The sequence below is a fragment of the Mustela putorius genome, unplaced genomic scaffold, assembly GCF_011764305.1.
Source record: "Mustela putorius furo isolate JIRA1106 unplaced genomic scaffold, ASM1176430v1.1 tig00000127_pilon_pilon_pilon, whole genome shotgun sequence".
Classification (NCBI taxonomy): Eukaryota; Metazoa; Chordata; class Mammalia; order Carnivora; family Mustelidae; genus Mustela; species Mustela putorius.
Window position 1 is genome coordinate 8,432,565 of NW_025421288.1, and position 23,543 is coordinate 8,456,107.

At 49.0% G+C, this 23,543-nt stretch overlaps 2 protein-coding genes and 1 long non-coding RNA gene across 4 annotated transcripts; 2 read left to right on the top strand and 1 right to left on the bottom strand.

Annotated features, from left to right (window-relative positions):
- Positions 1 to 2,905: 2,905 nt before the first annotated feature.
- On the bottom strand, positions 2,906 to 5,286 carry ZBTB3 (zinc finger and BTB domain containing 3). Of its 2 annotated transcripts, none has more exons than XM_045063715.1 (2): positions 5,256 to 5,286; positions 2,906 to 4,809 (listed from the first exon to the last, which is right to left on the bottom strand). In XM_045063715.1, exon 2 carries the CDS (start codon positions 4,756 to 4,758, stop codon positions 3,181 to 3,183), a length of 1,578 nt encoding a protein of 525 aa, XP_044919650.1. In that variant the 5' UTR covers positions 4,759 to 4,809; positions 5,256 to 5,286; the 3' UTR covers positions 2,906 to 3,180. The 2 variants fall into 2 exon arrangements, with proteins under 2 accessions (XP_044919650.1, XP_044919646.1); XM_045063711.1 differs by lacking the exon at positions 5,256 to 5,286 and adding an exon at positions 5,151 to 5,247.
- LOC123387298 lies at positions 5,067 to 6,427 on the top strand. Its single transcript, XR_006601662.1, has 3 exons — positions 5,067 to 5,146; positions 5,484 to 5,599; positions 5,897 to 6,427. It is a non-coding gene; the product is annotated as an uncharacterized LOC123387298 (long non-coding RNA).
- Positions 6,428 to 18,710: 12,283 nt separating this feature from the next.
- Positions 18,711 to 22,140, top strand: POLR2G (RNA polymerase II subunit G). The gene is made up of 8 exons (XM_013044705.2): positions 18,711 to 18,835; positions 18,968 to 19,077; positions 20,131 to 20,290; positions 21,043 to 21,093; positions 21,197 to 21,262; positions 21,399 to 21,470; positions 21,669 to 21,702; positions 21,922 to 22,140. Exons 1-8 carry the CDS (start codon positions 18,824 to 18,826, stop codon positions 21,933 to 21,935), a joined length of 519 nt encoding a protein of 172 aa, XP_012900159.1. The 5' UTR covers positions 18,711 to 18,823; the 3' UTR covers positions 21,936 to 22,140.
- The last annotated feature ends 1,403 nt before the right edge of the window (positions 22,141 to 23,543 follow it).

A 23,543-nucleotide genomic window follows, 5' to 3' on the forward strand; every position in this document is an offset into this window, starting at 1 on the left:
ACTAAATCCGCTTATAGCTCAAAAATAAAATTTCAGTGTGAAACTCTTGGTAGGCTGGAGCCCAACCCTTACCCCCATAAAAGGAAGCTGATTCTGGCTCAGTGAAATGCAGTGTCATCCAACAATTAGGACTGTCCAGCGATAGACTATGTTTCCTCTGGGGATAATGAGTTCTGTTTTTTTTTATGATTATTTATTTAATCTCTACACACAATGTGGGGCTTGAAGTCATGACCCTGAGGTCAAGAGTCATAAGCTCCACAGACTGAACCAGCCAGGCGCCCTAGGTTCTTCTTCAAGCAGGGGTTTCACACTGGCAATAGGAGGAGCCAATGCTGGACTAGGGGTTGGATGAGCTCACCTGTGGTTCCTTGAATTCACGGAGGAGACCATTGAGAAGCCCGGAAATTAGAAAATTCTCTATAGCTTACACCTCTATAGACCGGTAGAGACTGTTCCTGGCGACCAGCAGATACAGTGAGACAACCGTGGCCTTTCGTGTTGGCTGTTGTGCTATCTTCAACATCTCGCAGATTCCTAATTTCCACTGCCAGGGAAACTGGTGTCTCATGCTGGGAACTGAAAGCAAATGCTGGCTCTGGAGGAGAACCACACCAAACAACAAGTCATCTGACTTCTCAAGACCCTCTTTTAGGTGTTATACATGGCCAAGACTGTAACAATGGTTACTGTTTTCCAGACTGTCTAGAGAAATAGTATGCATGATATATACATGTAGACACCATATTATGTCTTGCTTTTAGGAACTGATGTTCTGAGGCAACTGATTTTATTTTTTCTCCCCACCCCCCTTTTTTAAAAGATTTTTTTTAAAAAGATTTTATTTATTTATTTATTTGACAGAGATCATAAGTAGGCAGAGAGACAGGCAGAGAGGGGGGGGGAGCAGGCTCCCCACTGAGCAGAGAACCTGATGTAGGGCCCGATCCCAGGAAACTGGGATCATGACCTGAGCTGAAGGCAGAGGCTTTAACCCACTGAGCCACCCAGGCGCCCCCTTTTTTATTAATATTTTATTTGAGGGGCGCCTGGGTGGCTCAGGTCATGATCCCAGAGTCTTGGGATCAAGCCCTGGCATCGGGCTCCCCGCTGAGTAGGGAGCCTGCCTCTCCCTCTCCCCGGGCTTGTGTTCCCTCTCTTGCTGTCCAATAAATAAATAAATAAATAAATAAATGTTTTTAAAAATGAATAAAAAAATAAAAATTTTGAGAGAAAAAGGGAAAGAGAGAGCACGTTCCAGAACACAAGTGGAGGAGGGGCAGAGGGAGCAGCAGACTTCCCCCACTGAGCAGGGAGCCCAATGTGGGGTCAACCCTAGGACCTTGGGATCATGACCTGAGCGGAGGGCAGATGCTTAACTGACTGAACCACCCAGCTGGCCAAAATTTACCCTTTTAAAGGCAACTGATTGTTTTTAGGCAACCAATAGTTACTCTAGGCAAAACATTGGAAAAGGTGCTCCACTCAGCCAGAACTTACCGTGTGTATGTATGTCTTGCCTTGTTACTGATGCCAAGGAATTAAAGTGGGAATATATATTTGCACAAATAAAATTAGCCATTTGGAAGACAAACTAAAAGGTCATTCCAACACAAGTGAAAGGCAAAGAATTCATCCAGCTGTGAAAATGTTAAGCATCAATGGTTTGCTTCCTTCAATGCCCCAGGTACGGAGTTTCCTTTGGCCAATCTCTGATGTTTGGTCCACCTTCCTCTAACTCAGAAACAGAAGCTCGCCGGCAAGAGCTTCCAATGCAGAGCAGTACAGATAAATACAAAAAGAGAGAAAATAAATTCAGAAAAGTGACTCATTTTCATCTTCTCCTAACTCTTCCTTGTTGCTTTTTTTGCACGCGATTCCTTATGTGCAGAACCGAGAAGGGTTTTTCGGGAGCCTTCCTACCCAATGGCACCACTGTTCACAGAGAACAGAAGAGGAGGCCCCTTCTGTTACCGGCCCAGAGATCCCAGAACCCACCTCAACACCCCAGGCCCCCCTTTCTCTGGGGTCTCTACTGCCAGCAACCACTGTGCGACCACAACTGAGTCATCTGACTCCTCAAGGCTGTCCTCATGCTTTTCAGGTGAGGGAGTTGGACTAGAGGAACTTCAAGATCATGTCAGCTGGAGTTCCTCGCTTTCATTGTGCCCAAGCCCCCATCTTTCCTGTACCACAGGCCTTCCTCCTCCTCCCCCCAAAACCCATCACCCCAGAGCTTCGTGTTTTCTGCCTTCGGGTTCCTCATCTTCAGGGACCTCAACCCACATCAGGACACACAGGCAACGATTTCAAGTCATCGGTAACAGTGTCTGTTGCTGAAACAGTCACCCCCAGACTTTCTATAATGGAAGCAGAGGCGAAGGGGCAAGGGAGCAAAGCCAAACACTCATGAGGATGAACGAGAAAACTGCTGGTTTTCTCAACAACGTTCTAATCCAGCACAGTGGGCATGGTGTTTGAAGCCCAGGACTCAAACTCTGGCTTGCCCCTTAACTCGCCCTTGTGACCCGCAATAGGTTGACCTGATTTTGGGGTCTCACATTTCCTTGCCTGTGGAAAAAGGAAAGGGGAGGGGCGTGCCAATACCTCATAAAGTTGTTGAGAATTAAGGATTTTTATGTATCCTCAGTATAGACCAGGTCCTGGGAGCTTAACTACAATGATAAACCATCACTGGACACGATTCCCTCATTAGTACATTTCTCCTAAGTCAAATCCGTATTGCCCTCTGCCTGTCCCACTTCTTCCCCTCAAAAGCAACCTAACCCTGAACCCTACCCCAGGTACAGAGGTCAGCTTCCTAAAAGATCGGCAGGAGAAGTATGAAAGAATCAGGAGGCATGCAGGTTTGTGGAATAAACCAGCCGACACGGGTCCAAAAAGATACTTTCACTGCTAGCTTTATGGTCCAGAAGGCAGGGTGGGAAGCAATTACAGCTCAGAAAAATGTGCCCTTGGAGAGGAGCTGACCGAGATGCACCCGCTCCAGAAAGTCCTGCTGTTTGGCTGGGTAAAGAAAAACCGGTGGGAAATCTCAGGCCTGCGCAAGAGGTTCATTCTGTTCCGCCAGCAGGGGGAAAGAAAAAGCTTCCAGTCTCTGCTGCCCCCTAATGATGGCAAGAGCAGGCCTAGCATGGGCTTCTGATGCTCCTGCAGGTGTCAGTTTTTGGGGCCGAGTACAAAATCTTTAGGTGGCCCTCCGCCACCGCCACCGCCGCCGCCGCCGCCACCGCTGTTCTGCTTGTCTGCTGTCGGGGAGCCGTGGAGGGGCTGCACTCCTAGGAGGGGGCCAGCCTCTGGATCCGGCTTGCTGCGTTTGGCCAGGTCCTCATTGTGAGCCTTGCGGATGTGTCGGTAGAGGTCCCCTGACTGGGTGTAGCTGCGCAGACAGTAGCGGCACTCGTAGGGTCGCTCACGTGTGTGCACCGTGGCATGTCGCCTTAGTGTGTAAGAACATGAGAAGGTCTTCCCACATGTCTTGCAAGTGGGCACGTCCTCGGTAAAAACCCCAAAACTTCCCGGGGTTGCTTCATACTCAGAAGGCAGGTAAAGTGGCTCATGCAGGGCCGCGGGCGCAGGCAAGGGCGATGTCACCAGTCCTCGGGGATACTGCCCTGGACCTGGCAACAAATGGTAGGGTAGGTGAGGATCTGGGGGCAGGAAGTGATCACTTGGCCCCACCTCCTCCAGTCCGGCTGCTCTCGGCTCCTCAAAAGCCTCTGGCTGAGGGGGCTGTCCACCATACATTGCTCCCCCGGGCGGGAACAGTCCCTCGGGGCCCTGACGCTGTTCCTCGGACACATCGGGCTCCTCATCAGAAATCACAATAGCTTCTACTTTCACCTGGACCAGCTCAGCTTCTGCGGGCGCTGGAGCCTGCGATGGAACTGGGACAGGGACCGGGGCAGCTGCTGGAGCAGGAGGATAGAAGCCTTGCAGTGGTCCCCCAGCACCCCTTGGTTCCACCATCCTCAGACTCTCAGTACCCACATCAAGGGGAGCCAGAGGCTCTGCCGAAACTGTTGGAAGGCCTGAAGACAAGTAGTTTGAAGGAATGGTCTCTGTGGAGCTACTGGGGCTGGCGAGGGAGACATCAGCCACTGGTGCAGGAGGTGCCCGGAGATGTGGGGAGTCGACCTCCACGCCAGGCTGGGTCGTGTCAGCTCCCCCGGGCATTGGTGGCTCATCTGGAGGACAGACTGTCGGTGAGGGAGCTGCAGGGCCTTTCCATTCCCCTTTGCCCCAGGGGCCTGATGTCTCGGCAGATGCCAACGAAGGCTGGGGGCCACGGGAAGTGGGCAAAAACTCCAAACTAGGGGGCTGTGAGTTGGTTTCCTCTTCCTTCTTGGTACTGTCTGCCTCGGCCAGGGCCCGGGCTTGCAGCCGCCGCTTACACACTTTAACGATGTCATTCATGTGCAAGTAGCTGGCAGCCGCCAGCACATCCTCCACGGGGGTATCCCCCCTCAGGACCAGCTGGCCAGCATACATGAAGTCCAGAAGCAGCCCAAACGCTGGGGCCGTGACAATCTCATTGTGGATGCACACCAGATCCCTCTTGTCCAGTTCCCGCTCTTTGTAGAAAAGCTGGAAGAACGGGCTGCAGGAGGCCAGCACAGCCCGATGGGCCAAGAACTGGGTGCTACCCACCATTACGGTGCAGTCACAGAGGAAACCCTGGGACCGCTGCTCTCGCAGGCTCTGCAACAGCTGCTGGCTGTGTTCTGGGAACTCCATAGCACCCCACGAAGGGAAAAGGACCCTAGGAAGGGCCCCACCAGTGGCTCCCTGGGAAGAGAGGACAGTAGGTTAGGGCAGGTAACCTCCCCAGCAACCTTCACCTTAGCCTGAGATTTCACCTAACACCCCAGAGCCTCTGGCAACACCGTCCTGGCCCCAAAACGCCCACTGAAACTACTACCCTTCTTTCTCCTAGGTCACACCCAGGGATCTCTTAGCCCCGCCCCTTCGGCTCAACCTTAGAAGCAGGCCCCGCCCCCACTCGTAAAACCACGCCCCGGAAGTCCCGCCCCCTAACCAGCCTACGCTTCCTCGATGCCCACCCAGTGGCTTCCAGCAGCTTCCCCAACTAGGAGTCTCTTTTGCTTCCAGGCCTTCCCGGGAGGTACCTCTACGCCCCACTCCAAAAACTCCCCTGAGCCTCTCTCCTCGCCTTCCAGGGGCTAAGAAGTCCTAGGGTGGGAACTAGCAGAGAAAGCCGATCCCTCACCCACCAGCGAGAAACCACCGGCGAGCTCCGCCCCCTCCCACCTCCTCAGTTTTAATTGGCTAAAATTGGCCTTCCCTGGGCACGGATTGGTTCACTGTCCACTAACCATCCCCCTGCTCTGAGCGGCGTCTGCAAGTGGGTGCCGGTGGCCGTTACTCCGGAAGCTAGGCGCAGGATTGGTTGGCGCTCCTGTCCTAAACTTTTCCTCGTCGTCCCGCCTTCTTTGCCCTAGAGACCTCCTGATTGGCTGAGCTTCATCTACCTGCGGCGGTAGGAGGGCGGGGAGCGGCTCTATGGAGATAAGCGCAAAGTCCTCTGGCTTGGGCTCGAGGCCCGCGGTTCTGCAAGGTGTTGTGCTCAGGGTGGCTGGGAAAGGGAGAACCCCCAAACCCTAATCTGATGGCTCCAGACCCCTGGGTCAGAAATGGTGGTGTCCTCTCACCTGATCATACCGTCCTTAGCCTAATTCCCGTAGTCAATTTACAATGAAGAGATTAGAGTGCCCTTCTCTTGTCTGCAGGGGCCTGGGAGGTGCTGATGGAAGGGAGGGAGTGGGGGCATGCCCTTAAAATTTACCAGCACAGGAAAATAGGAGAATAAAGAGTGTGGTTACTCCCCCCCCACCACCTTTTTTTTTTAAAGTAGGCTCGATGTCCAACATGGAACGTTTACTCAGGACCCTGAGACCAAGGATCATACGCTCCACCGACTAAGCTACAAGAACATGGTAGCATGGTTTTTGTTTTTGTTTTCGGGGGTTTTTCTTTTTTTTTTACTTTTTCCCCCCCTTTGAGTAAATCTTTTGAGGGTACCTCGGTAACCAGCAGAAGAAGGGGTATTAATTGGGAGTTATCAATACCTGTCTCTTCTCTGACCAGGGCAATGTGTTGACAGGGTTTCCATAGGGGTAACTCAGTGCCCTTCACCCCTTTTCGCCCCTTCACCCATCACACTAAGTATTTTCACATTGTTCTGCAGACAAGCCCTCCAATGAGACCTAACCAGAAATTAAGGACATTAATCAACCTTTCATCCTTGTACTTGAGCCCTGTGGGCCATATTGACCTTGGCTTGAGATCCCATCTTTTCAAGATACCCTCCAAGTCACACTATATTGCACAGAAATTAAAATTAATGTAAGCAACATATCATTTTGGGGGGCACCTAGGTGGCTCAGTGGGTTAAGCCTCTGCCTTTGGCTCAGGTCATGATCTCAGGGTCGTGGGATTGAGCCCCACATCAGGCTCTCTCCTCAGCAGGGAGCCTGCTTCCTCCTCTCTCTGCCTGCCTCTCTGCCTACTTGTGATATCTCTCTCTCTCTCTGTCAAATAAATAAATAAAATCTTTTAAAAAAATCATTTTTGGGGAAAATATATTTTCAAACAAAAAATGTAGTGATAATTAGTGGCAATTTTTTATATTTCCACAAATTTCTTTAATGTCTGGCTTAATAGAAGACTGGTGGATTCTCACATCTGCTTCGGTTTTCAAGCTATTATGAGATATTGTGTTGATTATGTGAAGAAAATGCCTCACACAAGTATTAGTGCATGGAATTTCATTGGCCATGGAGACAACTTTGTGTTCTACTCTGAGTGGAATGGGAAACCATTGATGGTTATTTTTTTTTAAATTTTATTTATTTATTTGACAGAGAGAGATCACAAGTAGACAGGCAAGCAGAGGGAGAGAGAGAGAGAGAAAAAGAAGCAGGCTCCCCGCTGAGCAGAGAGCCCGATGTGGGGCTCGATCCCAGGACCCTGAGATCATGACCTGAGCCAAAGGCAGAGGCTTAACCCACTGAGGCACCCAGGTGCCCCCATTGATGGGTTTTAAGTAGAGGAATGTTCTGATATGATTCTAGTTCTTAGAGGCTTATCCTGGCGACTCAGTGGAGAAGGAAGCATAGAGGATCAAAGTGGGAGGAAGGTGTGGGAAAGGTCCCAGAGGAGATGATGGTGCCTTGACAAATGTAGTGGTGGATGTAGCTGGAGAGAAATGCTAGGTCAACAGAATTTGCTAAAACAAGGGTAGGAAATTAGGAACAAGAGAAAAAAAAGTCAGAATTTTGGCATGAGCAGTGGTATGACTGGTAGAACCATTTTCTGAGAGGCGAGCAATGGGAAATCGAGAGTTCTGCTTCTGATCCTTTAAGTAGAGCTTCCTCTTAGCCAGTTAAGACTTGTGAGCCTGAAGATCAGGGGGAATGTTGGGGGTGGAGATACATGTTGGGGAATGTCATCAGTATATAGATGGTATATTTAAAACCAAGGGACTAGAAGGATCCCCCCTATACAGTAGAGGATTGCTGGAGTTGGTAAGCAGTAAAGTACATAGGCTGTTCAGGAAGGTGAAGCAGTTTGGTTTCTATAGGTTCAGAAGAGATCGGAATGAAGGTGAGTCAGAGTTTGGGCACAAAGACTGAGTGTGTGTCACACTCTGGGATTGCCATGCCTACTGGACCTAGGTTAAAAAAAATTTTATTTAAAGTAAGTTCTGTGTCCATCATGGGGCTTAAACTCATGACGTTGATATGAAGAATCACATGCTCTACTGACTGAGCCAGGCAGACACCCCTGAAATTTCTTGTTTTCGCTTTGCATTTGCCATGTTGCGGGGTGCCTGGGTGGCTCAGTTGGTTGGGCAACTCTTTTCGGCCCAGGTCGTGATTCCAGGGTCCTGGGATCAAGCCCTGCATCAGGCTCCTTGCTCCCAGGACCCGGGGACCACGACCTGAGCCAAAGGCAGACACCCAATGACTGTCGTAGAGGTTACAAAAATAAAATCTTAGGGGGACCTGGGTGGTTCAGTGTGCTAAGCCTCTGTCTTTGGCTCAGGTCATGATCTCAGGGTCCTGGAATGGAGCCCTGCATCAGGCTCTCCGCTCAGCAGGGAACCTGCTTCCCCCTCCCTCTCTGCCTGCCTACTTGTGATCTCTCTTTCTCTTTCTGTCAAATAAATAAATAAAAATCTTTTTAAAAAAATCTTAGTAAATAAATAAATACCAAAAGAAACCATACTTATAATAGCAATCCCTCCCCCCCAAAAAATCTTGAAAAGCTTTGCTTCTGTGTATTTGTGTATTAGTCGAAGTTAGATAACCATCTACCATTTTTTAGCATTTGTTAAGGTCTAACAGCATGCTAAAGATATAATCTCTAATTCCAAAATAGTCTTTCTGCTCTCCAGGGGGCCGAAATGACAGCTTCACCTTGGTTACATAACTTGGCCAAGGTCACACGGCTAATAAAAGGCAGAACTGGGGGTACCTGGGTGGTTCAGTGGGTTAGATCCTCTCTCTTCAGCTCGGGTCATGATCTCAGGGTCCTGAGATCAAGCCCTGCATCGGGCTCTCTGCCCGGCGGCGAGTCAGCTTCTCCCTCTCTCTCTGCCTGCCTCTCTGTCTATTTGTGATCTCTATCAAAATAAAATCTTAAAACATAAAAGGCAGAGCTGATACTGAGTTTAAGACTACTTTCAAAACCACACCCCTAACCATTCTGTAGATCTATCTTCCTAGAGTGTCTGCAGGGTGGTTTTCAGGGTTGTTGTAGTACCAATGGTCAGAGGATTTAGACTTGGTTGGGGGCAGAGGTATCCTAGTTGTTGGAAGAACAGTTGGCTCAGAGGGAGGAGTCCAGAACCAGGAAGAGGGCAGTGGGGATGGATGGTCTTGCTCAGATATCTTCCTCCAGCAGGACCTGCTACTACTGTTTGTCTTTAGAAAACAGTGACTGACATCACAAGGGCTCCTCTCTAAAAAGTGATAGCAGGGGCTACTGGGTGGCTCAGGGGGTTAAGCTTCTGCCTTTGGCTCAGGGTCCTGGGATCAAGCCCCACATTGGGCTCTCTGCTCAGCAGGGAGCCCGCTTCTCCCTCTCTCTTTGCCGGCCTGTCTGCCTACTTGTGATCTCTCTCTCTCTCTGTGTCAAATAAATAAATAAAATCTTTAAAAGAGAGAGAGAGAGATAGCAAATGATAACTGAATCTTCCAACAGACTTTCTTCATGTGCCAAATCTCAGTCCAGCTGGTTGGTAGCCATTGCTGTTCTCTTCCTTCCTAGCTTGTCTCTCTCTGATCCGGAGGCTTTGGAAGCAAAGGGATCAGGGCTTGGGGAGAATGTATCAAGGCCAGCCCAGGCCTGGGGAGCTCAGAGATAGACCAGGTTCAGCCAGTCTTTGCTGACAAAACCCAAAGGCAGAGAAACAAGAGGTGGTGAAGTAAGAAAGGAGTTTCAAGGAGGCTAACACTGGGGAAGACAGAAGCTTACCATCTCAAAGACTGTAGACTCTCTCCAAAGGACTGAAAATACTCCCACATTTCTATAAGGAAAATGCCAGACAAAGGCAGGTGGGTCAGGGGAGGTAGGCGGAGAAGGTCAAAGGGATCACTGTCTTGCCGGCAATCATGGGTGCGGTTTTGCGGGCTCTGGAGAGTCCCTAATGCAGGAAGGGGTGGTTTTGGTTTCCATCAAGGGATGCTTTGCCCTCAGGGTCTTCCGCTTGAGCCAAGAGACGTGCTGGAATGAAGACCCCAACTAGAAAGTTTGAGGTCAAGATGGAGGCTACAGCCCTCTTTTACCCTGGGAAACCATTGGGTTACAAAAAGGGGAGAGACATTAGACTTGAGTCTTGGATACATCAGTCTTGGCAAATAAGTGCATAAAAAATGTTCCACAGGGCGCCTGGGTGGCTCAGTGGGTTAAGCCTCTGCCTTTGGCTCGGGTCATGATCTCAGGGTCCTGGGATTGAGTCCCACATCGGGCTCTGTGCTCAGCGGGGAGCCTGCTTCCTCCTCTCTCTCTCTCTGCCTGCCTCTCTGCCTTCTTGTGATCTCTCTCTGTCAAATAAATAAATAAAATCTTTAAAGAAAAATGTTCGACATCATTAGTCATTAGGGAAGTGAAAATTAAAACTACAATGAGCTACTATACACGTTCACTAGAATAGCTAAATAAAGAAGCCTTGCTGACGGTGTCAAGTGCTGGTGAAGATATCAGAGCAACTGGATTTAGCCTGCATATGCAATTATAGTATTTTACCATATTTTACCACACAGACACAATAGGTGTAAATTAATGCAAGAGCATTGATAATAGTAAACTGTGGGAAAATAACTAGGAAGAGATGAGGGTTTTTTTTTTAAAGATTTTGTTGTACTCTTTAAAGAAATTTCTCTACCCAGGGGAGCCTGGATGGCTCAGTGGGTTAAAGCCTCTGCCTTGGGCTCCTGTCATGATCCCAGGGTTCTGGGATCAAGCCCTGCATCGGGCTCTCTGCTCAGCAGGGAGCCTGCTTCCCCCTCTCTCTCTGCCTGCCTCTCTGCCTACTTGTGATCTCTGTCTGTCAAATAAATAAAGAAAATCTTTAAGAAAGAAAGAAAGAAATCTCTCTGCCCAACATGGCGCTTGAACTTATAACCCCAAGATTAAGAGTCATATGCTCGGGCGCCTGGGTGGCTCAGTGGGTTAAGCTGCTGCCTTCGGCTCAGGTCATGGTCTCAGGGTCCTGGGATCGAGTCCCACATCGGGCTCTCTGCTCAGCAGGGGGCCTGCTTCCCTTTCTCCCTCTCTGCCTGCCTCTCTGCCTACTTGTGATCTCTCTCTGTCAAATAAATAAATAAAATCTTAAAAAAAAAAAAAAAGAGTCATACGCTCTACCAACTGAACTAGCCAGGCACCCCAGACCCAGGAACTGATGAGTAGTAAGTATCTATTAATAATTCTGACTCTAAATACAGTGTTTGTTTCCCCCAAACACATGCATATCAAGTAATTCTCAAATACCAGCTGAGTGTTCTACAATTCAGTTCAATTCTGAAACCATCTACATGGTAATAATATGGGGTTCCACAGGTTAAGGGCTCAGTCCAGTAAGAATGTTCCCTGTCCCCGCCCCCCTGCCCCCTGTAGATGCCAACTGGAAGTCCACATTGTCACCTGAGCTCACCTACTGGCTATACATTCTCCAAAGACTCTTTCTTGGGTTTAGTCAATGTGTTAGAGTGGCTCATGAAACACAAAGATACATTGCACTTACTAGATGTCAGGTTTATTATAAATCAATATAGAACTCAGGAAGAGTTGCATAGGGCAAGGTATGGGGTATGGGAAAAGGGTATGGAACTTCTAAGCTCTCTTTTAGGGCACTTCTCAATCAGTGTCTTCAGGTATTTGCTGATCTTAGAAGCTACCTGAACTCCAACCTTTTCGGTTTTTGTGGAGGCCTCAGTACACACACACCATGGATGAACTTGTTGGCCAAAGGTCAAGGATTCAACCTCCAGCCCCTCTCCTTTCCCTGGAGGTCAGGGGGTTGAGACAGAAAGATCCAACCTTTCAGTCATCAGGTTGGTTCCCCAGCACCCAGTCCCTATTATAAGGTGATTTTCAGATGTTATCTCATTAACATAAACTTGGGTTTGAGAGGGGTTTGTTATGAATATCAAGAAGACACCTTTTAACACCGTTATCACTTAGGAAACTCTAAGTCTTTTAGGAGCTCAGGGCCAGTGCTCGCTTCGGCAGCACATATACTAAAATAGGAGCTCTGGGCCAGGAACAGAGAAGACCGAAAATGTATTTTGTAAGGGCCTATTCCGCCAGAGCAGCCCCACCCTGGTTGAACTGCCATTTTGTTATAAAACTTAAATTGACCCTGCACCCCGCCAGGGGAATTTACTTAAAAGCAAGTCCGGGGGGGTGCCTGGGTGGCTCAGTGGGTTAAAGCCTCTGTCTTCAGCTCAGGTCATGATCTCAGGGTCATGGGATCGAGTCCAGCATCAGGCTCTCTGCTCGGCAGGGAGCCTGCTTCCTCCTCTCTCTGCCTTCCTTTCTGCCTACTTCTGATCTGTCTCTGTCAAAGGAATAAATAAAATTTAAAAAAAAAAAAAAAAAAAAAAAAAAAAGCAAGTCCGGGAAACCAGTCCCACGTAAGGAAGTCTAAGTACAAGGGTGGGTCAGGCCTGGTGGAGGTATTCAATCAGTGGGGGCACATACTGTCTTCTAGCTACCAAGGAGTATGGGCCCCGCCCTTTGGGAGCCTTTTGGCGCCAATCCTTACCAAGGTGTGATAGGCTGGTTCAAATGTCTACTAGGGTAAATTGTAATTCAGCTTGTCACCTAGCATCACTGTGGAGTTTCCTGTGTGTGTTATAATCTCATTGGCCGCCTGTGTGTCGCCAGGCCCAACCACATGGACTTTGCTCTATAAAAGTTAGTCTGGAAAGCAGGGAGGGGCAGCCCCGACCCGTCTGTTTGACGGTCGGGGCTGTTTCCTGATGCTTGGCGCGAAATAAAGCTTTGCTTGACCTTCGCTTTGTATCAGTCTCCTTTAATCACGGACCCATTATTGGGGTACCCAATTTTGGGGGGACCCAACAATTTCTTATTATAAATTACTATCATAGTTACCTTTGGGTTTTTTTCCCTAACTTTTTATTATGAACAATATCCAACACAATTAGAAGGAGACACGTAAGAAACCAATATTAGGGGCGCCTGGGTGGCTCAGTGGGTTAAAGCCTCTGCTTTCGGCTCAGGTTATGATCTCCGGGTCCTGGGATGGAGTCCCCCATCGGGCTCTCTGCTCAGCAGGGAGCCTGCTTCCTCCCCTCTCTCTCTGCCTGCCTCTCCGACTACTTATGATCTCTGTCAAATAAATAAATAAAATCTTTAAAAAAAAACACACCAATATTACCGATCATCCAGCTTCAACAGTTATCAGTGCATTGCCAAACTTGCTTCATCTGTAACTCTGATGTGAGAAACAAAGGCAGAAAGAAATATAGATAAAATTAAATGTCCTTATTGGGCGCCTCCGTGGCTCAGTGGGTTAAAGCCTCTGCCTTTGGCTCTGGTCGTGGTTCCAGGATCCTGGGATTGAGCCCTGCATTGAGCCCACATGGGGCTCTCTGCTCGGCGGGGGGCCTGCTTCCCCTTCTCTCTCTGCCTGTCTCTCTGCCTACTTGTGATCTCTGTCTGTCAAATAAATAAAAATCTTAAAAAAATTAAATGTCCTTATAAATTGCAGCCCACTGACAAATACTTTAAATAGGCAGATTATAACATTCTTCCAGGATCCTGAGTCTTCTTTAGCATATGAAAGTCCTTTTAGAATTTCCCTTATCTTTACTTGCCCCCAATTCAAGGTTGTAATCTGTTGTTCCTCACAGTCCAAACCTATCAGTGGCAGCTCTTTCTGCCCAGCGGTTCTGTCCCCTGTGCTTTAATAAAGCCACTTTTTTTGCACCTAAGACATCTCAAGAATTCTTTTCTGGACATCAACTCTGGACCCCACCAACCTCATCAACAGTCCAAAAATAGAAACAAACAAAAAAAAAACAAAAAAACAAAAACAAAAAAAAATCACCTCTGCCTTTAAAATATATATATATTAATTCATTTGTTCATGATAGAAAGCATGAAGGGGAGGGATGGGGGAGAGGGAGTGAGAATCTCAAGTAGACTCCATGCTGAGCGGGGAGCCCTACAGGAGGCTTGATCTCACAACAATGAGATCATGATCTAAGCCAAAACCAAGAGTTGGACACTTAACTAACTGTGCCACCCAGGCACCCCCGCCTTTTTTTTTTAAGTACAATTAATCTAATTGTAAGTTATAATAATAAACAGCATTAAATGTTTAATAAAGGCTGTATTTAACAGCTTGCTTGCAAAATTTCTCAAATAGTAAGAACTGGCTCGGGGCACTTGGCGGCTCAGTCGGCAGAGTATGCAACTTGATCTTGGGGTTGTACGTTCGAGCCCCCACCCCCTATCAAACACGTGTACTGTCTCTTAAAAAAAAAAATGCTTGGAAGTGAGAAAGGCACTTGTAAATGCCTTGGTTTGGGTAGGGACCTACTTAGCCAGATCGACTCCATCTCGGTTAAACAGCCATTTTGTTGTTTATGCAGTAAAACTTAAACTGACCCTGCCCACCTCCCAGGAGAACTTACTTAAAAGCAAGTCTGGGAAACCAGTAAAATATGGTAGACCAGTCCCTGATAACAGAGCCCAAATACAAGGACCGGTCAGGTCAGGTAGAGATAACAGCCCAGAATGCAAGGACAAGTCCTGCCAGGTGAAGACAATCTCATTGGCCAGGCTCAACCACATGGCCTTTGCTCTATAATAGCTAGTCTGTGGGGGTGCCTGGGTGGCTCAGTGGGTTGAAGCCTCTGCCTTCTGCTCCGATCATGATCTCAGGGTCCTGGGATGGAGTCCCACATCAGGCTCTCTGCTCAGCAGGGAGCCTGCTTCCTCCTCTCTCTCTGCCTGCCTCTCTGCCTAATTGTGATCTCTGTCTGTCAAATAAATAAATAAATAAATAAATAAAATCTTAAAAAAAAAAAAAAAAGCTAGTCTGTGAAGCAGGGGGTCGTGGCTCTCTCCTTAAGAGACAGCCCCGACCGTTTGATTCTCGGTGCTGGCACAAAATAAAGCTTTGCTTGACCTTCGCTTTGTATCTTTCCCATCACATCAGTTTGGACTCCCGCAGTCCCTTCAGAGTGGTAACAGAGGGAGTATCCGAGGTTTTGGGCTTTCCTCATTTCATCCCTCTTGGAAAGAGCTTCCTAACTCCCAGCCCCCAAATAACTGACTTGTCCCATTTCACCCTGGGGACCAAGTGCCTGATAAGAGCTGGTCTGGGAAGGCCCACACACACGGGTTTCAGCAACTCCGATAGCTAAGTGAAGCCTAGAGCCACTGTTCCAGATCCATCATTCCTGGTCAAACACTGGTCCCCAGTGGAGCCTAACAACAAGGAACCAAAATCCTTCTGTGAACCTAAAGAGGACCTCAAACTAGTCTTGAAGCAAGAAGACACAGATAAGTCTTTTTCCTTTCGCCTGCTGTCTCCTCACAGCATGTGGGGAGTTCACGAAAACATGCTCTATTTCTTGCTGGACCCCTGGCTGTACTCGCTCTTGCATTGTGCATTTGGCCTTGCCTCCTAAATGCCCTGACCCACTTTAGATCTTCCAGAATAAAGGTCGTTGAACTCCAAATGGTGGTGGTTCAGAAGGAGCCTCACGTGGAGATCAAACTAGACACCTGCAGGGGACCCCGTGACAGATCCTGATGAGAGGAGCCCTGACTACTGTCCCATCCATGCCCCTGACCAGCGGGAAGTAGCTTCGATCGGTCGTCACCCTTTTTCCCTGACAGTAGTTAGGGTTACCTCTTTAGAGGAGGGAATGATGAAGGATAATTGCAAAGCAGGCAGGCAGGAACAAGGCCCCCCGCCCCTACCTTAAGAGGAAACCACTCTTTAAAGGATTTTACACGGCTCTGGAAGGAGCCCTCCACTCTTCCCCATAGGACAGGTGACAAAAGCCTGATTGGATGACAGGCACAGAGGGTTAATCAGATGAACACAGCCAATAAGCTCGTACAAACCCCTAGACTTAGAAACTGGTGGCAACGTCTATGGGTCCCCTTCCCCCTCGGGAAGGTTGTACTACCACTTTGATATTGCTCAATAAACCTTGCTTTGCTGCATGCCAAAAAAAAAAAAAGCTCTTGTAGCTTGTTCCAGCACCCCATTGTCCTTAAGTTTGCCTTTGAGGGGTCCACAATAGCCAAACTATGGAAAGAACCCAGATGTCCAGGAACAGATGAATGGATAAAGAAGACGTGGTGCTGGGGCACCTGGGGGGCTCAGTAGATTAAAGCCTCTGCCTTTGGCTCAGGTCATGATCTCAGGTTCCTGGGATCGAGCTCTACAACAGGCTCTCTGCTCATCAGGGAGCCTGCTTCCCCCTCTCTCTCTGCCTGCCTCTCTGCCTACTTGTGATCTCTGTCTGTCAAAAACAATAAAATATTTAAAAAAAAAAGATGTGGTAAATATATATGTGTATACACACACACACACACACACACACACACAATGGAATACTACTCAGCCATCAAAAAATTGAAACCTTGCCATTTGCAAGGATGTGGTTGGAATTAGAAGGTATTATGCCAACCAAAATAAGTCAATAAGAGGAAGACAATTATCACATGATCTCGCTCATATGTGAGATTTAAGAAACAAAACAAAAGGATCATAGGGAAAGAGGAAAAAATAAAACAAGACAAAATCAGAGAGGGAGACAAACCGTTAGAGACTCTTTTTTTTTTTTTTTTAAAGATTTTATTTATTTGTCAGAGAGAGCAAGCGAGAGCGAGCACAGGCAGACAGAGTGGAAGGCAGAGTCAGACGGAGAAGCAGGCTCCCTGCGGAGCAAGGAGCCCGATATGGGACTCCATCCCAGGACGCTGGGATCATGACCTGAGCCGAAGGCAGCTGCTTAACCAACTGAGCCACCCAGGCGCCCCACCGTTAGAGACTCTTACCTCTAGGAGACAAATTGAGGGTTTCTGGAGGGGTGGGGGATGGGGTAACTGGGTGATGGGCATTAAGGAGGGCATGTGATGTGATGAGCACTGGGTATTATATGAGACTGATGAATCACTGACCTCTACCACTGAAACCAGTAATACACTGTATGTTAAATAATTGAATTTAAATAAACAAAACAAAACAAAAGTTGCTTTTGAGGAGAGGCTCGCTGGAAAGAGAAATTAGGACTGCTGAGGCCCATTCATCTGCTTCATTGCCCGATCCTCCGAAGGGGATCCATGGAGTCTGAGTGGCCGACTGATGGGCTCAACAATTTTTGGGCAATGTCCATGGGAACTGGTGTATGAACCCTCTGAGGAAGCAGAAGTTTCTGTTGTTGCAGGAGTGTGGGTCAGACCCATTTACAACGTAAAAAAGCTTAGGTGCTGGGCATTGGTTCAAGGCCACAAGGATTGTCCTGGCTCTAGAACCTGAGGCTCTTGTTAAGCCTTTCTCAGGGGTCTGTGTGTCTGGTGGCTTCTCCCTTTTTCTGCATTGCCCTTTAATCAGTCAGGGTCTCAGCAGGGAACAGATGGTATGCTTACTCTGGTTAATTGAAGTGAGTTTAATAAAGGGACTGTCTAGGGATGCCTGGGTGGCTCAGTTGGTTGGGCAGCTGCCTTTGGCTCAGGTCATGATCTCAGCGTCCTGGGATCGAGTCCCACATCGGGATCCTTGCTCGCAGGGAGCCTGCTTCTCCCTCTGCCTCTACCTGCCATTCTGTCTGCCCGTGCTCGCTCTCTCTCCCTCTCTCTCTCTGATAAAAAAAAAAAAAAAAAATCTTAAAAAAAAAAATAGGGGCGCCTGGGTGGCTCAGTGGGTTAAGCCGCTGCTTTCGGCTCAGGTCATGATCTCAGAGTCCTGGGATCAAGTCCCGCATCGGGCTCTCTGCTCAGCAGAGAGCCTGCTTCCCTCTCTCTCTCTCTGCCTGCCTCTCCATCTACTTGTGATTTCTCTCTGTCAAATAAATAAATAAAATATTTAAAAATAAATAAATAAAAATAAAGGGACTGTCTACAAAAAAGTGGGCAGAGTTGAAGGAACTGACAAAGGCTCATCAATTCTTTAAGCTCCTGGTGTGTGTGTGTGTGTGTGTGTGTGTGTTGGGGGAGGGAAAAGGGGACCTGGTTTCTCACATCCAGAGAGAGTGCTGCTTTCTGGGCTCTGATTTTGGCTGCTTCGTTTGACCTGCAGGCAAGGAGTGGGTACTCCACATTTGCTGAACAAACGCCTGCAAGAAAATCTGGAATGCCCAAATATGCAAGAGTCTTGGGGTCGGACTTCGAGAATTTGAATCCCGCCCCTGAGTGATCCTCAAGTGACATCAACCCTCTGGGCCTGGGCCCTCATTGGTAAAGCTTGTCTGGTGGGGCTGCTGTTTTTTGACAGCTACTTACTATGGTTACTGCATGAAAGCAGCCTTCAAATATTTGCTATAGGAATGCATTTTGCTAAAGTGCTTTATTCATGTTGTCTTTTATTAGCTAGTAATTCCGTTTGAAAGTATTTATCTGGGGCGGTTGGGTGGCTCAGTCGTTAAGTGCCCGCCTTGGGCTGGGATCCCTGTCCCAGGGTCATGGCATCCAGTCCCACCTGGGGCTCCTTGCTTCTCCATCTACCTGCCGCTGCCCCTGCTTGTTCTCTCTCTTTCTGATAAATAAACAAATAAATAAATAAATAAAATAAAACAAAATAAAAAATACTTATTTTGGGTTTTCTTTTTTAAGAGTTTATTTGACAGACATAGATCACAAGCGGGCAGAGAGGCAGGCAGAGAGAGGGGGAAGCAGGCTCCCCGCTGAGCACAGAGCCCGATGCGGCTCGATCCTAGGACTCAGGGATCATGACCCGAGCTGAACGCAGAGGCTTTAACCCACTGAGTCCCCCAGGCACCCCTAAAAAAAATACTTACTTAACATCCACTCTAGGGCAGACACTGTGAACTTGTGAACCCAGAGGTTGGACCGCTGGTGGGCGTGGCGAAAGGGGGCGGGGTCCACGGAATCCCCGCCTACGATAGCGATGTCCAATTGGGTCCACGGAGGGGGCAGAGTCCCGCCCAGTTCTCTGGGGCAGGCCCGGAAGCCCGTTCGGGGAGGCTAAGTGTGTTTCCGGTTGGGCGGGAGGAGCGTCTGCTTAGGCGGGTGTGGGTTTAGTCGCCGATCGGTCCCCGCCGGGAAGATGTTCTATCACGTAAGCGAAGTACCGGGTGGCGGCGAGGGCAGGGTTGAGAGGGAGAGCTAAGCGGGCGCCGGGTCGAGGAGTTGCTCCTGACGCCATGTCCCTACAGCGCCTTACTTGGTCTCCATCCCACTTTTCCCTCAGATCTCCCTGGAGCACGAGATCCTGCTGCACCCGCGCTACTTCGGCCCCAACCTGCTCAACACCGTAAAGCAGAAGCTCTTCACGGAGGTGGAGGGGACTTGCACCGGCAAGTGAGTGCCGCGCCCTTCGTGCCGCGTCGCCCGGTGCTTGCAGCGTCTCCCCAACTCCTATAGGTCCGCAAGGACCTGCTACCTACCCTGAGGAACCCTCTCACCCTCTCAGGCACCCCACGCAGGCACTTGCGTCCTGCTGTGGGTTCCCGCGGCGCTGTCTGCAAAGTTGGATCATAAAACTGTCTTCCTTAAGCAGAGAGTGGTCGTTTCGTTGATGCCACAAACATTTTTAAAGCTCCTGCTGTGTGCTAGGTTCTGGGCTGGGCCCGGGGACAACGCAGGCAAGAAGATAGAATGAGGCCATCGCCCATGGGGCTCACAGCACCTTGGGATCATGACCTGAGCCATGCTTAAAGACTGAGCCACCCAGACGCCCCTCTTCTGGTTTTTTCTATCCCACAGGACCAAAGGGCCTGGAACGGCACATCTCTGGGCTCTGCAGAGAAGGGCCTCTCACATGGTGATGTGAATGCGCTGGGATGAGCCCTGGGCTGTGGGTACTTGGGCCTGGGAATAAACACAGGCAGGGGGCCTGGTGGCTCAGTAGGTTAGGTGTCAGACTTGGGCTCAGGTCTTGAACTCAGGGTCCTGGGATGGAGCTGCATGTGGGGCTCCATGCTCAGTGGGGAGTCTCCTTCCCCCTCCTCCTACTTCATTCTCTCTCTCTCAAATAAATAAATAAAATCTTTTTAAAAAAATGCACATGCAAGTTCCTGAACCTCATCTCATCCAGACAGCATCAAGACTGAGGACAGGCCTGGGAATCTGTGTTTTAGTAAGTTTTTCTTAGGTGATTGAGGCATCCCCAAGGTTGAGGTCTCTTGGCTCAAGGACAACAGCCTCCTTGGATATTTATTGTGAAATTATGAGAGCAGCGTTTGGCATTGTAGATACTGATTGGTATTGTGTCTTCTCTCCAGCATTAAGTTCTGCGGGCAGGGGTGCCATCTCTTTCCATGTGTGCTGTCCCCTAACCCCCATGCCCACCGTCTTGTTGCAGATGGTTTTAGAGGCTCTTGTCCACACAGTGCCTTTCTTTTTCCCTTACAGGTATGGCTTTGTAATCGCTGTCACCACCATTGACAATATTGGCGCTGGTGTGATCCAGCCAGGCCGAGGATTTGTTCTTTATCCGGTGAAGTACAAGGCCATTGTCTTCCGGCCCTTTAAAGGGGAGGTTGTGGATGCTGTTGTCACTCAGGTCAACAAGGTGAGACCATACAGAGCCGAGGCAGTTGGGGGGCTGCTTAGAAGATGGGAGAGGGGTCTCAACTACTCTTGCTCACTCTGTGTCCTTGGCTAAGTCACTCTGTGCTTCCAGTTTCCTCACCTGTCAAATGGTACAGTAATCTCAGTGCTGCCTCGCTCGGGGTCCTATAAGTCAGAATGAGTAGTAACCAGTGGCAGCCTCCATTGATTGAGTACTTACTTGGGCCAGGTCCAGCGCAAAACCTTAGGACGACTGAGGCGTGTGCTTTTATTCCTTTTTATAGAAGCCTCCGTGTGGAGGTCATGTGATCCACAAGGTCATGTGATCCCCAAGTGTTCAAGTTGTGGACTGATGAGTCCCAGGTCTTGGGCCTTGATTGGCCTGTATTGGTTTCACTTACAATGGAATCTTGGCAGAGGAGAGACATGAAAGCAGATGATACCATTCAGAGTGGTTTCAAAATATGAAGTTTTTTTTTTTAAGATTTTTTATTTATTTGGCAGAGATCACAAGTACGTAGAGAGGCAGGCAGAGAGAGAGGGGGAAGCAGGCTCCCCGCTGAGCAGAAAGCCAGATGCGGGGCTCGATCCCAGGACCCTGAGATCATGACCTGAGCCCAAGGCAGAGGTTTAACCCACTGAGCCACCCAGGTGCCCTTAAAACGTGAAGATTATTAGAGTCAGATAAAGCTGGGAAGCTTACAAGAGTTGGGGGATAAAAGACAAAGCCTCAAAGACTCGTTGTCCTTCTAGGTGGGGCTCTTCACAGAAATTGGACCTATGTCCTGCTTCATCTCCCGACATGTAAGTCTGGGCATGCTGGGGGTGCTAAGGAGGAGAGATGCCAGTCCTGATCATCTCTGGAAGCACCTGTGGAAAGCGCTGACCAGTCTTGCTTTCCTTTCAGTCCATCCCATCAGAGATGGAGTTCGACCCCAACTCCAACCCACCGTGTTACAAGACAATGGATGAGGTGGGTGGGGAGGCAGCCCATGAGAGGGAGGAAGGAGAAATGAGCCCTCGGAGGGATTTTGGCTTTGTGGGAGGAGGACGGGGGACGGGGGAAGAGGGGGGTTCCATATCTGAGTATCCTATTCCCTCTTCTCTAGGACATTGTGATTCAGCAAGACGATGAGATCCGCTTGAAGATTGTGGGGACCCGTGTGGACAAGAATGACATTGTGAGTCTCTTGCCTGCCCTCTTGCCTGTGCCAGGCAGAGGTGGGAACTGTTGATTTCTTACCACCGAGGGTTCCTGGGGATTTTGTGCTCTTCTACAAGGAAGAGGGGATGGCTGGGCAGAAGCCCTGGGGCTGGGGGTTAGAGGCTAGTCCCGGGCTTGCTCAGGCTTTATTTCCTTTCTGCCTTCCCTCCTGCAGTTTGCTATTGGCTCTCTGATGGACGACTACTTGGGTGAGTGCCTGATCATGCATCCAGGGTTGTTGCATGGAGAAGGGGTGTGTGAAGGCAGGGGGTGGACGTGGGACTTAATGCCTGAGTTGCAGATGAAGAAAACTCAGGACTGTCCGCTTGGAATATCCAGGACATGTACCTCATGGGACAGGGAATGCCTGTTTGATGACTGCCCCCAAGCTCTGAGCCCAACTGATGTGCTTTTCCTGTTTTCTGCAGGGCTTGTGAGCTGAGCACTGGGACCCTCTGCTCTGTTTGGTCCTTATCTAGGAGATATGGTGGTCACACTCCTCGTGGAGTCCAGAGGCCCGGTCTGGCTGCTGTTGGGGAGGCAAAGGAGGCTCCTTGTCCCCAGAAAACACTGGGTGGTTCTGCTTAGCAACCACTCCCCAGTTTTTTGACTGTGCATTCTAACCATAAAGGTCCTGTCTCACGGAAGTGTTACCTCCTTTCTTTGGTAAGAACAATTCTTTCTTAAAAAAGGCTGGAGCCTAGTTGATTGCTAGTCTCTCTTTTGGTGGCCTGATGCCTCAATTAGCCTCAGTGACCCAGGGGATCTGACTAAACCCTTGTGCAGAGGGTTGACGTTGACCTGACTGAAGAGAACGCACTAATGTCAGGTCTCTGGCTTTCAGCAAATGATGCTGTCGTTAGAGCCAGTCCGAGTCCCGATCTAGTTGTAGAGTATTCGCACTTCTTTCACCCTTAAACACAACCAAGGGTGTAGCTGGGCGTGAGGGGAGACGAGATGGTTGGGTAGGGAGAGGGAAATCAGGACAGAAATGACCCGGACTTTGGGATCCCAACACAGCCCTCCCTAGGATGGCTTCACCAACAACGGAGGCCTTTCAATGCTGATCGATCCTTAAGCTGAACTGAAAATGGGAGCCAGCTTAACATGTCCGTAGGGGGTGACACGGTCGGAAGACTGAAACAGATACGCCACCTTCCCTCCCAGGATGCCCACACTGCTTTTGTCATATAATCTCTCTGCCTGGGTATGCCCTCTCCCAGCCGTCTCCTGGCTGCCTGCCGCTCCAGCAGACCTCAATCCTTCTTCTCCCCTCCTCCCTTTTTCTTCTTTTTCACCTTTCTTCTGCTTCCTTGGGAAGCAGAATTGTGTCATAGAAAGCGTGGTATTGGGGTTGGTGTAAAACTGGGTTTCAGTTCTAGCTGGGTGACCTTACGTTTTCTCATGATGAAATGGGCCTACATCCCTCTTTGGATGGTTGCTGCTGGTGTGAGCTCACACGTGCAAGTGGCTTGCAGGGCGTCTGGCCCCTGATAGGCCCTCAACTGTTAATTGTGATGATTGTGCCCTAATGCGTTAAAGCAGTGATTCTGACCTGGGGTGATTTTTGCACCCTGGGGACATGTGGCAGTGACATTTATTTGGGCTGTAACAACTATAGATGGTACTACTGCCTTCTAGTGGGAAGAGGCCAGGGGTGCTGCGTAGCATCCTACCGTGTCTAGGACCCCGCTCCCCAACAAAGAATTACCTGGTTCCAAATGTCAATCATGCCAAGGTCCAGAGACCCCCATAAGAAGCATCCAGAATAGTGGCTGAACATGGTAAGATTTCTCCTTGCATTCACCACTCCTGGACAGATAGATGGAGGCTTTTCCATTCATACCTCTACAGTGTGTCACAAAATGTTTTGTTACTGTCTGCCATTTCTTTTTATAACCTTTATTTCTTTCTCTCTTTTAATTAATTTTTCTTTTTTTTTTTTTTTTTTAAAGATTTTATTTATTTATTTGTCAGAGAGAGAGAGCAAGAGCGAGCACAGACAGAGTGGCAGGCAGAGTCAGAGGGAGAAGCAGGCTCCCTGCGGAGC

What these genes read in the sequence shown, in the direction of transcription:
- ZBTB3 (XM_045063715.1), bottom strand. Translation starts at nt 4,758, where the DNA reads ATGGAGTTCCCAGAACACAGCCAGCAGCTGTTGCAGAGCCTGCGAGAG.
- POLR2G (XM_013044705.2), top strand. An exon ending in CCTGCTTCATCTCCCGACAT is followed by an intron (nt 21,094 to 21,196) that starts GTAAGTCTGGGC and finishes CTTTCCTTTCAG; the next exon opens with TCCATCCCATCAGAGATGGA. An exon ending in GTGTGGACAAGAATGACATT is followed by an intron (nt 21,471 to 21,668) that starts GTGAGTCTCTTG and finishes TCCCTCCTGCAG; the next exon opens with TTTGCTATTGGCTCTCTGAT.